The sequence below is a fragment of the Andrographis paniculata genome, unplaced genomic scaffold, assembly GCF_009805555.1.
Source record: "Andrographis paniculata isolate CXL003 unplaced genomic scaffold, ASM980555v1 Contig54END, whole genome shotgun sequence".
NCBI classification, from domain to species: Eukaryota; Viridiplantae; Streptophyta; class Magnoliopsida; order Lamiales; family Acanthaceae; genus Andrographis; species Andrographis paniculata.
Genome location: NW_026137589.1, coordinates 4,369,439 through 4,386,907, shown reverse-complemented (window position 1 = coordinate 4,386,907; position 17,469 = coordinate 4,369,439). Strand labels below are relative to the sequence as shown.

Below are 17,469 nucleotides of genomic sequence, written 5' to 3'. Positions count from 1 at the left end.
AAACAATTTAAATCTTTTCGGCACAAATTTGTGATATTTAATGGTGTGGGACATAAACCAGGCTTCTTGAAATTGGACACCAGTGAGCTTGTCTGTCTAGTGAGTTTAGTGAATTCATGTGGTGGCGTTTGATGTATAAAATGCTGGTATGGTTCCCTCATGTGCAGCAATTGATAATTCTGTGTTAGTTAACTAGCACATGTCTATGGAAATATTCATCTGACTTTCATGAATTTGGTTTAAATGAATTATATCATTTTGGCACCATGACAAAGCTATCCCAGCCCAGAAAATGAAAGCCCAATACACTAGTAGGGACACCTAGCCCATTCTATTTGCTTCAATTATGCAAACCTAGTTATGTTAATAGCTATTATGCAATCCCTTCATTTAGGAAGTAATGACTATTTGTGTGATTAATTAACTTTATGTTCCTACTGTCACGTGGGGACAGGACGATTTCATTGCTCATTAGGAAGGAATCATACAGTGTTCTTGAATAGGATCTGTTGTCATTTCATAATAGAAACTAATTACAATGTAAAGCTTCCATTTTTCAAATAGAATAAAAGAGACAAAAGTTGGTGCAACAGCTTTTAGCCCAAAAGCTGAAAATGAAAAGCTGCATTGAGAAGTTCCAAGAAAACTAAACTAATTGCTCCACTCAAAATTTCACCAATTATAGATCTTAGACAATGAGATAATTTACATTTTTAAACAAGTGAAGATTTGAAGCAGCTCTGATTGGCTTAATTTAAATATGTTAGCGGTGAAATTTTTTCAGGAGGACAGAACATAAAACATTCAATTATGCCCATGAAAAAATTTAAACACAAGTAGCTTTTAGAAATACAGTATAGATTGTAGTAATAACTGCAATTAAGATGGAGTATCTGGTTTGAGTCTTTTGATGCCACCAGTATTATTTAATACATACCCTTTTTACTGCTTGCTTCTTCTCAGTCTTCACCCAATCACTCTTCAGCCAGCAACCATAACCCCCACCCCACACCACCCCGCCCCTCCCTGCGTTCACATTCCATTCTCTTCCCCTTCTTGTCTGCAACCTCTCTGACGCTCCCCACATTGCTGTTATTAATGTGCTTCATCTACTTGTTTATTTAACTATTTGATTGCCTTTAATTCGACATTTCACTTCAATGCTTCTGATTTCATTTTGATTTTAGTTTTGCCTCTGTTCTCGCTGCATTTAATCTGCGTGGACTGTACCACCGGAGTGGAAACAGTAGCTTTCTCTTGAAGCAATAATAATTGAAATCTTCTCCTCCTCTTTCCCTCCCTCCATCTCCCTGCTTCTTTTATACAAGGGCGTTTCGTTGCTGCTCTGATTGCCATCACTAAGGTATGCTGCTCTACTACTTCATCTTCCGTTTATTATTTCATTTTATGCAGTTTGAGATCAAATCAAGATTGTCTGGAGGATGGAAAATCAAGATTATTGTATAAGGTCAAATCTTTATGTGGTTTCTATCTAGGAATGAGATCAATCCCTGTCTCTGTGTTGGCTCTTGTGGTTCCACTTCTTTTCCTTTTTCTTCCACCATAACTTAAAGTTAATATCTCCATTTTCGTATTCCCTTCTTTTTAACTCTACCCACTAATTTCAACCCCGTCTTTTTCCTTTTTTTTTGTTTTTTACTTCTGGGAATATAAAAGTGGGGGCATGCTCCTGTGTTTCTTTGTTTCTTGCTTTTCTTTTAGGCCATTTTGATATTGAAACCAAGTGTCTTTTTTTAGCTCATAAAAAAACTGAACAAAGAAAACCAAAAAGCTCTGCATCATTACGTCAATAGCTTCTTTTTCTTTCAACCCACTTTTGTTTAACCCTTCAGACTCTCCAACTCTTTCTTTGAGTTCTTTGAGACCTCTGAGTCAACTCGGCGAGTGTGTTGTTTAATGTTTAGGTTTGGATTGGCCATCATCCTTTTTTAGTATTAATTTAATAACTATGCTATTAGACTACTAGATTCAATTTTTAACTCATTAAATTACCTCTTCTGAAGCATTGGTTTTGAAATTTGAACCTATATAGAGACGTTAAAGTCAGTCTTAAGGGAACAATCCTCCGCAAATTCTGCTGTTTCCACAATGTAGTTTTTCTTTGCTGACTTGAAAACTCAACAACTATTTTTCTATTGCACACAAATTTTCCTGCATTTTCACATTTTTTATTGCACTTCATTCTTGAGAACCACTGATTAGTCCACTTTTGTTTCTCCAAGATTGGCTATGGCTTTCTTGCTTAATTCTCGAACATTGCTCTCATTTGTAATTTCATTTATTGTTAGAAATTGGTGTGCTACCAAACGTCATTGATAATATCATCACCAACCGAACATCAGCAATAAAGATGATAATGAGGAGGAGATTGGCTTGCTGTGCTAGAGACATGAGGGAAATTAGTATGGACTTTGACGAGCAAGAAAGTAAATTCTTTCCCCCCTTTAATTTCATGTAGTAGTAATAAATGATATGAATCTCTGTCACTTTTATATGCTTGCTCAATTGCTCTGTTCTCCATTAAAAGAAGAAATTATTTGGGATTGGGATATAATTAATTAGTGCTTCCTATAGTAATTCTCTATCAACTTGAATTCTTGTGTGGGAAAGCTGAGGCATTACATCCTGTAGAGGGTAAGTTTCGGTTGTTTTTTTAATCTCTAAAAGGGCTAGTCTTTAACCTTGAAATGATGATCCGTAATCTTTTTAACATTTCCCTTAACAAATATTTTATTTTATTTTTTCAAAGATGTAAGTGTCATGTGTGTGATGTTCAAAAGTCAAGAACTGCTCACCTGCTATAATATGTTCTTCGGGAGCGTACCTAATTTATTACCTTCCACATGGCTTCCAAAATGGTCAGACATTTCAAGATCTTTCTTTATATTTCCTTTTGGTAGCATTAGTTGCCTTTTTTCCATTGTTTGCCCACACAACACATGCAAAAGAGAAGGGCCCTCTTGTTTTTATGGCAATAAACACAAACCTACCACTCAGCATCCTATGAAACATTTGACCAGGTGGGGTGCCGCCCCCCCCCCCCCCCCCCCCCCCCCCCCCACCTCTCCCCTCATTTATTCACATTCATATCACTCTGCAACTAGTAGTTTCTTGCCTCCCTTCTCACACTATGATTGGAATTCACTGAAAGAAAAAGGACCCCTCTTTCTTTCTCCGACACACACACACCCTACTTTTTCTTCCACTGCAATTTCTAGTCATTTTTTTAGCCCCACATTATTTTAAAATTTCCGGGCTTGAAAAATGGAGGGAGGGAGCCTTGTGGAAACTTTCTTGTCTTCTTATGTATGAACATATATATATATATATCAGTATCAAGTGATGGAGAGATATTCATAGTGGAGTTCGTATGGACCCTGGTTGTAATGTGATGGATGGAGCTTTCTCTCCACGTACTACTTTAGATTTAAGGCACCACTCATTTTATGGCTAGTAGTGGAATATCTTAATGTGGACAATCAGGTCACTGTCTTCTGACATTTCCCTTTCCAAAATTTTGTGTGGTCTTCTTTTTCAATCTGGATCTGAATCTTCTGTAGAAATATCCACTCCACGTTCTCTTGTTCTGTCTCCTCCCAATTTTTGCAGCTCTGATTAAATATGGTCGTTTAGTTAGATCCCTTCAATTGTTTACTCTGTACTTTTAATTAAAGTATATGTATTTTTCCCTGCTGTTGGTTGTTATCGACTACTTTTTCCCTATTTCTTTCTACATATTTTAATGCAAGACAAATCGTCGTCTATGTTCTAAGATATAGTGTGCATGCTAGTTGTGTCCATTTGCATAATTGAGACGTTACGTGTTTCATGCAACTTGGCTGCCCGTGACATGATTAGTCGATACTTAGGCAACAGCAGTGTCATCTACATGTGGATATATTAGCATTTACTGGAATCCTGACAAAGATGTTCTGGGATCATATGTTCGTCTCTTTCTTCCGCGTGGAATTCAGTCTAAGATTAAACTTTTTCTTATTTTGTTCTCTTGATTGTCTTGTTCATTATTCAAACTCTGTTCCTGGAAAAAGTTGGATTCCAATTCTGGACTATCTTTGGCTTATTAAAAGATGACACAGAAACTATGCTGCAATAATGTATCAATTAATTGTGAAAAATGCATGCTTTGTAATAATTCTCTTGTAATGCAAGCTTGCAAGTGTTGCCTGGTTTCGGCCCTCGCCGAGAAACTAACGGCGAAAATGTTTTCAGGAATCATGACATATAATGGCCTGGAGAGGTGCATTCTCAACAGCCATTCTTTCGACAACGATAGTGGAACTAGCAGAGGCGACGGATGTGGCGTCAGCATCACTGATTCCTTGGACGAGGACGACTCCAGCTGTTCTTCCAGCAACAATGCGTCTGGATCGTTCTCGTCTCTCTGGACAATAATGAAGAGAGACGATGCCTGCGTCGAAGAGTGGAGCTTCTCTATGACGCCCAATGATACAGAAAAGAATCATAAGTTTTCGGACATCGAGACAATGAAAGAGAAGTTCGCAAAGCTGTTGCTAGGTGAGGACATCACAGGAGGCATGAAAGGGATTTCCACCGCATTGGCTTTGTCCAACGCCATTGCCAACTTAGCTGCCACTGTATTTGGCGAGCTTTGGAAATTAGAGCCGTTGCAAGAAGAAAGGAAAAGAAAATGGCGAAAGGAAATGGACTGGTTGCTCTCCCCGACTAACTATATGGTTGAATTGGTTCCCGCCAAGCAAAATGGTACCAATGGACGGACGTTAGAGGTATGATTCGATCCTTCTATCTGCCAAAGAATATAGCGTTGTAACTCGTAGTCTTACCTACAATTTGGCGCAGATAATGACACCAAAAGCTCGATCCGATATCCACTTGAATCTCCCGGCCCTGCGAAAGTTGGATTCCATGCTTATTGTAAGTGTACCTCACCACTCTTTTAAAATAGTTTCGACTGTTTCAATCTCAAACGTTCGAACTAACCTACACTTTTATGAAGGAAACGCTTGATTCGATGGTTGGAACTGAGTTTTGGTACACGGAATTGGGAAGTAGCCGAGCAGAGGGGCGACAGAGCAGGCGGTGGTGGCTGCCTTCTCCTCGGGTGCCAAACGTCGGACTCTCCGACGTCGAGAGGAAACGATTGCTCCATCAGGGGAAAGTGATCTATCAAGTATTCAAAGCTGCCAAAGCCATCAACGGAAGTGTCTTGGTCGAAATGCCGGTGCCTAACGCGATCAAGGACGCTCTTCGTAAGGTATTTTTAGTCGGCAATCAATTTTTCAAGGAATGACTTAGGAATTGAATTGTTTTTGTTTGTTTGTTTGTTTGTTTTCTAGTCAGGAAAGGCAAGCCTCGGGGAGGAGCTGTACAAAGTTCTGGTGGCAGAATCTGTCCCCGCCGAGGAAATGATCAACTGTCTGAATCTGAAATCGGAGCATGGCGCTCTAGACGCCATTAATCGACTGGAAGCGGCTGTGCTCGTGTGGAAGGAGAAGATCACCGAGCACGAGAACGTTAAATCTCCTGTTCGGACATCGTGGTCGTTCATCAAAGATCATATGTCCGAGGTCGATAAGGCTCAAGTGTTGGCGAACAAAGCCGAAGTACTCTTGCAGCAGATCAAGATCAAGTACCCGAATCTCCCTCAGACATTCCTCGACGTCACCAAGATCCAGTACAGCAAGGTCAGCGATAGAATGTTTTGTACACACACAACAACGTATGTTTGTCGAGAGGACAGGGATGTAAGAAAGTCTTATGTTTTCTTTCGGCAGGACGTCGGGCGAGCGATTCTCGAAGCCTATTCCCGCGTGCTATCCAACTTGGCGTACAGCATCCTCTCCCGGATCGGCGACATCCTACAGGAAGATGTGATGAGCAATCCGAATTCGCCTGTCGCCATGTCGCGCCTCGTTGGTGCCAGAATTCCCGGGATATCGGATAGCCCCGTGCTGGATCGTGTTCGACACTCCCTTATCCATCAGCTGAACGTTGTTGATGGAAAGACGAGCAGCAACTCAGACACTCCCGACGACCGCGACGAAGCGAGGATCAGCTCGGCGACGGCGACGCCAAGTCGGAGCCGGGTGTGGTGTATCGGCCGGGAGGCTTGCCGGAGTGCATCTGCCCAGAATTCTCCTTGACATTGGAAATAATCTTGTCTACCTCTGCCTGGTATGTGTATATATACATATTGTTATATGCAACAGCTTCTGTATCAGCTGAGAAAATATGATACCATATGTTTATCCTTGCAATATGACTTGGTATATTTCGTCTATATATTTATTAATTTAATAATTTCAAAAAGGTTAAAAAATTTTTTGAATGATTTTCCTTAGAATGTTGAGAAATGTTTTCAATAATGTCGTATAGATGTGTATGATCAATAGAACTAACGCTACTCGTCGATAAAGCAAGTCAATCAAGTAATACTAAGCCAATTATATGTAGTAAATGGATTGGGAGGTATATGATGTCATAGTAAAAACAAATTTTTGTTGTATATATGCTTCAAATGTATTGAAATATGAAAATTATAATATACAAGGTTATACCGCAAATTCTCATAAAATTAAAAAAAAAATAAAAAATAAAAAATTAAATAATCAACACTGTATTTATATTGCAAAACGTACAAAATTACTGTTTCTTTTGTAAAATTAATTGCTCGGGCCATTTTGTCACTGGTTACCAGGCCCATTAGTATTTTTGTTAGTGGGCCGACGATGTGCTGCAATGGCCCACAATTGCTCGGAGAAAACGACAGCGTTTTGGTGTGGCGTTGAACGACACCGTTCGGGGTCAACGATCGTACGTGCATTAGACTTCGGCGTCGAGTCAGAATAACGAGGAATTGGATTGCAGCGGCAGCGGCAGCGGCCTTCGCGTCTCCAGATCTGAGCATTCGCCGGCGGGTCAATTATCTGTCATCTTTTACTGAAGTAAAATCCTCGAATTCTCGACCTTGATTGATTGCATTTTGAATTTGTTGCGATTTTCCATTTGAGTTTTCGATTGTTTTCCGGTTTGGCTTCTGTGAGAATTGATAACTTCATCTGTAAAATGGCATTGACTCACGGTTCAATCTGGAGCATGCACTGTTTATTGAATTTGCTATTTGGATTGGTTAATGTAGATCAGTAGATGTGATTTTGTAACTTATTTTGCGACTGATTGTGGCTGAAAAAAAAATCATGGATTTTACCTTTGCGAAACACAGGTTGAACTAAGCTAACTCATAGCATTATATTAGGTGGATGAATTGGTGCTAGTAAATACCCCTCCCTCGCAGAATTCTAAGTTCGCTTAGAAAATTTTACATCTATAAAGACAGATTGTTTAATGGCAAGGTAAAAACTATCAAAGAAACTTGTTCTGTACAATTTATTGCATACAGTTAACAATGGAAGTAAGAGAAGTTTGTTTTGTAAAGTGTAAACAGCTTATAATTTAGGGTATAAATGAATTTGTAATGACTCATTCATTTGCTGCTGTTTGTGGCCTTGTTGATGGTGTTCTGTGCTACTTCTGCAAGATTTCATTGTTAAAAGATTCTCTTGTGTTACTTCTGACGTCTTGTGGACTGATAGTTTTTCCTTATTTCTGCAACAGATGATTGATGATCAGGGCCTGGGCTTCTTTGCCAACTTCCTTGGCGTCTTGATATTTATGTTGGTGATCGCATATCATTATGTGATGGCTGACCCGAAATATGAAGGTAACTGATGGGATTGTCTCGGTACCCACAGGTATACCATGTAAAAGACCAAAGAGCTTGTGTTGGGTTCAGTTTCATAAACAAATGTTTCCCAAAAGGAAAATATGTATGATCTAAGAGGAAGTTTTGCTAGACAATTTTTATAACTACTGTTAACCCATGGCTAATCTTTGCAAATAGGACTACTTGACAAATAACTTTCTCCTCCATGATTTTGGATTCTTCCCCAATTCACATTGTCATTTGGTGTTTTTAAATTTAATGATTTTCATTCTTTTTCTTGGTAATTGGCATTTGCTAGGTTGTAGAATTTTTTTTACAAGGAATTGTGCATATTTTTTAAGCAATTGATCAAAGAATAGGAAGGCCAGAGATATGTAGAAGGTCAATATTATTTATATGTTGTTGTAACATTTGCATTCATATTCACATAGTTAACTACATTGACAATTAATTATACATATCTTTCTCTTAGCATACCATCATAGTACACAATTATTTGCTTCTTGGGCTGGCAGCAACAACTGCAGCACTTTTACACCCAAACCCGACCTCCCTTCTTCCTTTAACCAAAGTATTATGGCCTGTCTTAGCAGAAGTTGGCCACTGCCCATAGGTGATGGCCATATCCCTTAAACCTTGCAGGCTTTCAAGGGTTTCAATAATGATCGGCATCTTTGGCCTATCCTTTGGGTTCAAGCTCACACATTGCTGAGCCAGCAGACCCATTTCCTTGGCCCCCTTAACTGAATACTGTCCAGCTAGCCTTGGGTCCATTATGCAGCGCAGTCTTCGGCTGCTTCCCAAATATGGCCTCGCCCAATCCACTAGGTTTTGTTCAGTTTTAGGCCTTGTCTTGTCCACTGCTCTTCTGCCTGTTAAGAGTTCTAGCAGAACCACCCCAAAGCTATAGACATCGCTTTTTGTAGTCAGGTGACCTGCATTACATTAAATTTCATGTTACTATTTGTGTAGGAAATACATGAGAAAGATATACTCTGTTTTAAGGTTTTGATGATAATACACGTGCACGCACACACACACACACACACACACACACACACACACACACACACACTTACACATACCTGTGCTGATGTATTCAGGAGCAGCATAGCCATAAGTTCCCATCACACGTGTCGTGACATGAGTATTTGACCCTTCTGGTCCCATTTTTGCTAATCCAAAATCTGATAGTTTTGCATTGAAATCCTACCCAAGAAAGGAGCATGATCAATTCTTGTATGTTGTATGCTTCTATGCTTAAGGTGCTATTACATAAGAAAACCATAGATACGTAGTACATATTTTAAAGTAGTAAATACCGAATCTAGCAAAATGTTAGATGTCTTGAAGTCACGGTAGATTACTGGTTTTTCAGCACCGTGCAAGAAAGCTAGTCCCTTTGCTGCTCCTATGGAAATCTTCAGTCTTGTTCCCCATGGCAATGAAATTGACATCCCTGTGCATAACAAATCCTAGTTTAAAAACCAGAACATAACACATCCTTATCTGCCTATATATATATATTCATGTGGTTCTTACTCTTGAACAAATGATTCTCCAAGCTACCTCGTGCCATGAACTCATAGACAAGAACCCTCTCTTCATCTTCACAACAATACCCTATTAACTTAACCAGATTTTGGTGCCTTAGCTGTCCTAAAAAGATCACTTCAGCCTTCAACACACAACCAGCCACAAATTAGCTTTCTATATATTTATTCTTCCCAATAACACCACATCACTGTATTTAGGGTCAATAATGAAGTAGTAGCAAAAATTAGGCATCACATAGCAAAAAAAATATATAGTGAATTTAAAAAGTCATTCCCTTTATGCCTATGCGCTAATATTTGGGATTGGATCAAGAAAAAAATCCTAGAATTAATTTGGTCTGTTCTACTATATGTTAGTAAAGTAAAGCTTTTTTATGGATGTAACAGTAGTGTTTCTTTGAAGCATAAGCTATTGTTCTATCGAACTTTAGAACCTTAAAAGGCACAATGACAAGAAATATGTAGTAGTAATCTTACAAGCCATTCGCGGTGGCCCTGGAGGCCTTCGATATCAAGAAGCTTAACAGCAACAGGCTGAGCCTTCAACCCTGGCCTGAGCTTGTCATCCACATACCCTTTATGCACCCTCCCAAAACCTCCTTCCCCAAGCAAGAAATTGCTGGAGAAATTTTGTGTTATCCCACGTAGCTCGCTAAGCTCAAAGTTGTACAGCTCCCCTGCAAAGGACTGTGCAAGATCCTCATTGATCCTCGCAGAGGAGGATCCATTCAGGCTCACGTCCGAGAAGGACATCTTCCTGAATGATGGCATTGGCACCCCTATGTTCTTGGACAGCTCTGACTTTGAGGGCCTGCAGCTGCTCAGGCTCTTGAATATCACTCGATCTTCTGATGAGCAGCAGTAGCTTGCTGTTATCGGCCGCCATGGCTGCTGGTGGTGGTGTTTCTTGATCTTAGGATCTTTCATTGGAGTGTGAAGTTGAGAGAGAGGGGGTTATGGTGTGAGAATCTGAGGAGGGTGTGTGCTCATATATCTAACATTTGAGGGCTTGCTTTAATTAGCTATTAATCTAAATGATTAATCTTTTAATTAATCTGTTTAGGACTAATTTTGTTGCTATGTGTCTCTGTGTGTGTGTGTGTGGATTTCTGCAAATTGCAAGAAAATGGTTTAGAGAGAGACACAAGTTGTGAAGAGATTAAGACACAGTTTCCTTAACTGCTCCAACCACTCTACTAACATAGGGATGTTCTGATAGATATATATGTTTATTGTATATATAATTGATTAATTTTTGGTCTAATCTTTATTGATGCTGTGGTTACTAATGTGTATAAAGTATAGTTTAATTTCTTGGCCTGTTTCATGTCTACTTTAATCCCAAGGAACAATATCTTCTTTGCTTGAAATGCATTCCAAATTTTATTCAAGAAATTAGTATGTGCATATCCCTTGATTTAAGCAAATTATATATATATATATATATTATATAGAGAATCTTTTATCTCCAAGGTTCTGCATGTAAAATAAAATTTTAATTTAGAATAATTATTTTTTTGTATGCATCATCATTTTTGGCTTGTGAAGTTTTAGTGTAGTTGCAAAAATGGTTCTGGGAGTTGTTGGAAATAAATTAGGCCATTAGTGACGCTAATAATGCCAGAATTTCCTGCTCCACCATAACTACCATTTCTCCAATCCTCTAATTTTCTTTTTATTTATTTATTTATTTTTTTTTGTTATTTCATATATAGATATCCAGAATATATATATATATATATTTTGTGGATAGAAATATATATATATTAAGATAGAAATATAATTAAAAAATGATATCAGAGAAAAATGATTTAAATTTTTAGCTTACTCATTGCTAACAAAAATTAAAATAAAAACAAATTGCAGCTTGAAATGAATGATATGAATAAAAATAATACTGTAGACTAAATAATACAGATTTGTGAAATATTAAATAAACTCAGCTGAAATATTAAATAAACTAAGCTTGTTATTGAATATGATATTTTATGAAAGAATATATATATATATATATTTAGCATGATGTGTTTATATAAATATTGTTTAATATTTTCTCAAAAATATAAAAGCAAACAATTATTTTTTATTTTTTATATTATACTAGTATCATTTGATTTTTATGTTATTGTATTTAATACTAAATTTTTCATAAATTTTATTGTATCTATATTACAATCATCCATAAACTAATGTTCTACTTTCCTATTTGTAACATCCAACAACTATTGTCCTATTTCTTTTTTTTTTTTAAACACAAATTTTATATTTTTACCCTTTATTTATTTATTACTTTTAATTTCTATCATACAATTAATGGCAAATTTGTCAAATCATAACAAAAAGACAATCACTTTAAAAACCGTGTAAATATATTTTAGGACAATAGAAATTGGAGGGAGGAAGTACTTTTCTTTTGGGACAGAGAGTATTAAAACTCTAAGTTTATATTCAAATAAAAAATTACTAACAAACAAACACTCCCTTCTTGTAGTACATATTTATGTATAAATGGGCTGGGCTTTCTTTACTCTAATAGTCCAATTAACTTTATATATACATATATACACAAATAAGTTCAGCAAATAATATCTGGAATAACACTCAACATAATAACGTTAAAATATATCATAAAAATAGAATTATTATTACAATAATAATATAAAAGTTAACTATATATTCTTACAAGGATATATATATATATAATGAACAAAATCCGATATAATATATATAAATATCTATATATTATTGTATGAAATATGAAATATAATATAATATAATCCCAGTGTTGCATGGATTTGTATATATTGTAACACAGTTACAATAATAATATGATTAAATAATAACTGTGTTAGTCTGGTCAAATAATATATGATTTCCACAATATAAATTGACTATATTGATAAAATATTGAAGACAATAAATTGAGGATACAAAAAGAAATGTGTGTTTGTTTCTTATTTGAATTTGATATTTGATTTAAATAATATTTAGATATATATTTTTAAATAATATTTAGATATATATTTTTACTGAAAATTGAATAATGTAAATTTGGGTTTTTTTTAAGAGTGTTATTTATTTATTTATTTTTGAGTTTGGTTGTAATTTTTATTTTTATTTTATTTTATAGTCATTTGTGATTTCATATGATAATAAACTATTTTATCTCAAAATATTAACAAAAAAGAAAAAAAAATCAGAATAAAAACAAATTAAAACCAAAGGCAAAAATTATTTAGAAGGATAATATTTTGATAAATATAGCTCTCAAAATAACGTGGTGTGTTTACTTGTCAGGTTTTATACTGATTTTACTATTTATTTTTTTTTCTCCTCCACGTATCAAATCAAACATCCAATTTTTATTTATTTTATTACACTAAAATTTAATTTTACATTCAAAATATCACATCAACACATATTTATATCATGTCAAACAACTATTTCAATTCAAAATTTTACTATTTAAAATCAAAACCCAAAACTAAAACCTACATGTATTACATAAGAATATTGAAAAAGAGGAAATGATATTATAATATCTAATTATAATATATTATTTTATTTCACTTATTCGATATGATATTATGGGGTGTGTTTGGTTTTAATTTGAGTTTGACTTTAAATAAAATTTTGATGTAATTTTTATAAGATATATATATTTATATTTTATTTTTAATTGAAAACATGATTTGTCTCTTATTCATATAAGAAACTTCGATTATTTCTTAAGTATCATTTTCTATTAATACATAATATTATATATATTTATAATACTTTGATTATACTCTACTGAAAAAATGAGATGTATTTTAAATTTACAAAATTAGGATTATTATTATTTATCAAATCAAATCAAGTACACTAAATCAATCTAATGGGAAATAAAATTTATTGAGATCGAACAAAATTTTAAATTAGATCTGAAATCCAGAAATTTCGGACTACCAATTACTTTTGAAACCGCGTGCATTGACCTTGTTACCATAGTTCACCGGACAATAAATTAAATTAGGCGCAATCGACCAAAATATTTTATCGATTATCCTATGCAATTTACAATCTAATTTGTAATAATCAAAATCTTATAATCATTTCTACGGCGCAATGTAGAACAATCCCAAATAATTGAAATGAACTCGTAAATTATTCTCTAAAAAATATTTATTCTTCAAAATTACGAGAATAGTAATCAGGAGAAAATGTAAAAGATAGAAATAAGAATAAAATATTTATTATAATAACTCATTTAATTTCTTTGACCTGTAATAAAACATTTAACCAATTACTCAATTCCTTCGCCCCTTAATCGAAAATCTAAACCATCCTCGGGTTTTGACAATATGTGCCGTCGCTCTTTCTTGATTCTTCATCATTTTTTCTTGCTCTTCGATAGTTAGAAATTCATTTTCGCCGAATATATCCTCATCCATTCCATAGTCGCCGTAGTAGAAGCCGTCAATTTTCTTCTCGGACAATGTCTCTTTCTTGTCGTGCCCATACCTGCAATAACATGGATGGATCAAAAAAATTATATATAAATCGAACTTTATTAAAAAAAGAAAAAAGAAAGAAAAGAAGAGAAAAGAAAGAAAATCGAAGATTAATGTATGAATTTAATGAATCAATGAATTCTTGAATCGATTCGACATTGCCTGTTGATGTCTTGATCGGTCTTCTTACGACGAATTCTTCGCCACAAAGAGCTACAGCTTGTCCTCAAATATGATGGAAAATAATCAACCATTTTTCAAGAAAATTATTTTTTCTTACAAACTTTGGTTTTGTCAATAAAACCCCTAAAAATATGAAATAAAAAGACAGGTTATACATATATATATATATATACACATTTGTTTGTATTTATGCATGAAATTAAAGTGACACTCAGATTATGCAAATAAAATTTTGGTATTCACAGCTGTCTCATTTTGTTATTGTTGTTATTTAAAAAAAAATAATTATAATAAAAAAAGAATTACTATTGTTGAAAAAACAGTTTGGAAAAATGGATTAAATGGTGAGAAACAGAAAATCCTGCATTGGATTTTATTACATTATACACTAGAATTTGTAATATCAATTAATAAAAATAATATATACACAATTTTTATTTTATTTTATTTTTATTTTTTATCAAACATACTTTACAATAAAATAATATTATGGTGGGCATAATTAATATTTTTTGCCTTGACAACAAAATAGATAATCAATCAATAAAATTAATAATTTTCTGTCTGTAAGTGTTTTTTCACTTTTTTTTTATTATTATTATTATTTAACCATTTAAATAACTCTTATATTAAAAAATTTATCTAATAATTTCATCAAATATATATATATATATATATATATACATCAAAACAAAAATTAGGAAAAACACAGAGGTAAGTGTAACTTCCATCCTTCAATATTTTGCATCCTAATTATATTTTGTTTTCTTTATCATATTTAATGTTTTATATATTATATGCCTTGTATAAATTAATATTATTACCAAAATATTCTTTTACAAGGTCAAACCTATTCAAGGATATGTGAGAAGAGAATAATCTATCGGTCTGTTTGTTTGGATGTTTTTATTTTATTTTACTATTCACAATTTTTATTTTTCTAAAAAATATTATTAAATAAAATAATTTTTTTTTATTTTTATATTATACTAAAAATTAATTTTATATTTAAAATATCACAAAATATATATATTGAGATATATTAATAAAAATGTGTTATATTTGAAAAAAAAAAAACCTTTTTTGGGTTAGGTTTAGGGTTAGGGTTTTACTTATATCACTACTATAACCACAAAATTGTATAATTACATGGCACACAAATCAAATATAAACCATAATCCATAATACATTTTTAATTTATTTTCATAGATAATATATTTTCATGTATGTATATATTTATAAAAACCCATCCTCATACATTTTAAATATATTTTATTTTTCAGTAAATTAAATTGGCATAGCAGTGCAATCCATGGGCTTAAAGCTAAGCTTCATCTCCTCCAGATCATACCCAATCAAATTATTTATCTGATGTAAATTTCCAAAAATAGCCATCCCCACACTTTCCGACGCCGGCACAAACGTCAGGCACGCCACCCCTTTCTCCACCTCCATAAACACACTTTCCGGCGCCACCGCCACGTCAGCTCCGTCGAAATGCACCGTCACCGGAGGATACCTCAGCCCCCCATTTCCGGCGACCTCGTAGCACAGCTGGAACATCCCCTGTGGATCCGCCACGCGCTTCCCCTTAACGGCGTTAACCATCGCCGTCTCCAACCCGCCGTACACGTCGCCGGGAAGAAACGTCACCGTCGTGCCGGAATCGATTATTATGTTCCCGTCGCCGCCTCCGGGCTGCTTCGGGACCACCTTCGCCGGAAACCTGTTGGCCCCCACGCTGACGCCGACCAACGTCAGGTAATAAAATGTGTCCACCGATTTCCTCACTAACGGCGTCGAGGAGACGTTAGCGCCGCCGGAATTGGCGGCGGCGGCGCCGCCGAATTTGATTTTGCTGGTGGCGTTCGAGTTCACCGACGTTAAACAGTACGAGAATTTCCCGCCGATCGACGAATTCAGCTGCCGGACGATCGACACCGCGCCTCCTCCGAGGCCGATTATTCCGGTGCCTTTCGCATCAAAAGTGCCCTGATTATCATGTCCGCATCCGAAAACCACGCCGGAAAACGCCACAGCGCCGCCGCCGCCGGCGTCGGAACTAGCCGGAGTAAAAGTCAACGTTTCAACGGCTAAATTACCGTTGCTGTAGGAATTATCACCGTAGCTGACTTGGTATAAACAGGAGTTGACATTATCACAATTCCCTCCGCCGCCGCCATTCGCCGCCAGCTGGCATTTCGGCGACGTGCAGGGCACGCTCCGGTAAGTCGAGGTTTTACTGGGGTCGAAAAACGGCGCCGTTTGGTTGTAGCAATTAGTGCAGGGCTGGCACTGAATCCACGTCAGATCGCTGCCGGTGTCGGCGATCGCCGGAATTTGCACCGGCGGGGTTCCGATGCCAATTTTCATTAAATACTCTCCGTTGTTGGACGCGACGGGCGCCGTTAAATCCTTTTCCGGCAGCTTCTTCAAAATCGAACGCCGCAAAAAGGAACGTGCGACGGAATTTCTGAGACGTTGGAAATTGGATTCGGAGGGATTATAGAAAGGGGAGAGCGGCGAATCCCGGTGGATCAAATCGACCGTTACGCCGCCACGGCCGCCGCCAATTTCATCAATTGAGCTGAAGACAATTGCAAATGAAGACAGAAGTACGAGGAACAAGGATTGACTGTAAAACGCCATTGCTGAGATCAGGAGTGAGCTTGATCGATATTGCTTAAGAAATTATTAATTTATAGAGGAATTAAAAATGGAGTTTGGGGTAATGAAAAGTCAAGTCTTTTAATGAAAACGCATACGTTAATTCTTCACTTACATGAATTTGTAATGATCATTGATGATGGATGAATTTAATTAAATGCATAATTATTATATATAATTAATTTTGATTTAAATGTGGATTGTGGAGTGTGATTTAATGTGACATAATGCCTCGAAGTTGAATTGGTTCGTCTTTCGGTTTTAATTTCTACTTGTTACTCCCTCGTCCCACATAATTTGTCCCTATTTTTTATTTTCATCGATCCCACATAACTTGTCATTTCTATTTTTGAAAATATAATAATGTACTTTAATTTCATTTTAAATTTTAAATTTTATAATTTTCTTAATTTTAATTAAACTATTTAATCTTAATTTTAATCTATAATTATTTTTACTAAATAATAATTATTTTTATTAATACACTTTTTAATTACTCACTAATTGTACTTTACCTAAATTTTCGTATCTACAGTAATACACTCATATTACATGAGACCGATGGAGTAATTTTTTAATAGCTAATTTTGGGTGGACAAATTCTGCTTAGTCAGAAACAATAAATATTATACTTTATATTAGTGAAAAATTCTTATACCTTTATATTTTTCATTAGAAATTTTAGTTATACTAATTGGACAATCAGTCATATATTTTATCAATAATAATTAGTTATAAATACGAGATATAATTATTAATATGAAAGTATATTAATTGTATTATTTATTAATATTATATTATATGCCTATATAGTTTATTAATATCT

The 17,469-nt window shown here is 35.1% G+C and overlaps 4 protein-coding genes across 9 annotated transcripts; 2 read left to right on the top strand and 2 right to left on the bottom strand.

The window, feature by feature from the left end:
- Positions 1-988: 988 nt before the first annotated feature.
- Positions 989-6,865, top strand: LOC127255601 (rop guanine nucleotide exchange factor 14-like). 6 transcript variants are annotated; one of them, XM_051281223.1, is made up of 8 exons: positions 989-1,363; positions 2,310-2,447; positions 4,252-4,787; positions 4,861-4,935; positions 5,018-5,275; positions 5,358-5,705; positions 5,796-6,195; positions 6,719-6,865. In XM_051281223.1, exons 2-7 carry the CDS (start codon positions 2,372-2,374, stop codon positions 6,162-6,164), a joined length of 1,662 nt encoding a protein of 553 aa, XP_051137180.1. In that variant the 5' UTR covers positions 989-1,363; positions 2,310-2,371; the 3' UTR covers positions 6,165-6,195; positions 6,719-6,865. The 6 variants fall into 6 exon arrangements, with proteins under 6 accessions (XP_051137180.1, XP_051137177.1, XP_051137178.1 ...); XM_051281220.1 differs by lacking the exon at positions 6,719-6,865 and having other exon boundaries at positions 990-1,363; positions 5,796-6,349; XM_051281221.1 differs by lacking the exons at positions 989-1,363; positions 6,719-6,865 and adding an exon at positions 1,755-1,925 and having other exon boundaries at positions 5,796-6,349.
- LOC127255603 (dolichyl-diphosphooligosaccharide--protein glycosyltransferase subunit 4A-like) lies at positions 6,831-8,022 on the top strand. Its single transcript, XM_051281228.1, has 2 exons — positions 6,831-6,965; positions 7,636-8,022. The coding sequence occupies exon 2, from the start codon at positions 7,636-7,638 to the stop codon at positions 7,747-7,749; it is 114 nt and encodes a 37-aa protein (XP_051137185.1). The 5' UTR covers positions 6,831-6,965; the 3' UTR covers positions 7,750-8,022.
- An 81-nt stretch (positions 8,023-8,103) lies between these two features.
- LOC127255602 (probable serine/threonine-protein kinase PBL15) lies at positions 8,104-10,394 on the bottom strand. Its single transcript, XM_051281227.1, has 5 exons — positions 9,778-10,394; positions 9,287-9,422; positions 9,067-9,203; positions 8,830-8,953; positions 8,104-8,679 (listed from the first exon to the last, which is right to left on the bottom strand). The coding sequence occupies exons 1-5, from the start codon at positions 10,225-10,227 to the stop codon at positions 8,237-8,239; spliced, it is 1,290 nt and encodes a 429-aa protein (XP_051137184.1). The 5' UTR covers positions 10,228-10,394; the 3' UTR covers positions 8,104-8,236.
- A 4,869-nt stretch (positions 10,395-15,263) lies between these two features.
- Positions 15,264-16,625, bottom strand: LOC127255489 (aspartic proteinase CDR1-like). Its single transcript, XM_051281018.1, has one exon. It carries the CDS (start codon positions 16,623-16,625, stop codon positions 15,264-15,266), a length of 1,362 nt encoding a protein of 453 aa, XP_051136975.1.
- Between the last annotated feature and the right edge of the window lie 844 nt (positions 16,626-17,469).

Coding starts and splice junctions, on each gene's coding strand:
- LOC127255601 (XM_051281223.1), top strand. CDS start 2,372: ATGATAATGAGGAGGAGATTGGCTTGCTGTGCTAGAGACATGAGGGAA. Junction 4,788..4,860: donor CCAATGGACGGACGTTAGAG/GTATGATTCGAT, acceptor AATTTGGCGCAG/ATAATGACACCAAAAGCTCG. Junction 5,706..5,795: donor CCAAGATCCAGTACAGCAAG/GTCAGCGATAGA, acceptor TTCTTTCGGCAG/GACGTCGGGCGAGCGATTCT.
- LOC127255603 (XM_051281228.1), top strand. CDS start 7,636: ATGATTGATGATCAGGGCCTGGGCTTCTTTGCCAACTTCCTTGGCGTC.
- LOC127255602 (XM_051281227.1), bottom strand. CDS start 10,227: ATGAAAGATCCTAAGATCAAGAAACACCACCACCAGCAGCCATGGCGG. Junction 9,423..9,777: donor AGGGCCACCGCGAATGGCTT/GTAAGATTACTA, acceptor TGTGTGTTGAAG/GCTGAAGTGATCTTTTTAGG. Junction 8,680..8,829: donor TCCTGAATACATCAGCACAG/GTATGTGTAAGT, acceptor AATGTAATGCAG/GTCACCTGACTACAAAAAGC.
- LOC127255489 (XM_051281018.1), bottom strand. CDS start 16,625: ATGGCGTTTTACAGTCAATCCTTGTTCCTCGTACTTCTGTCTTCATTT.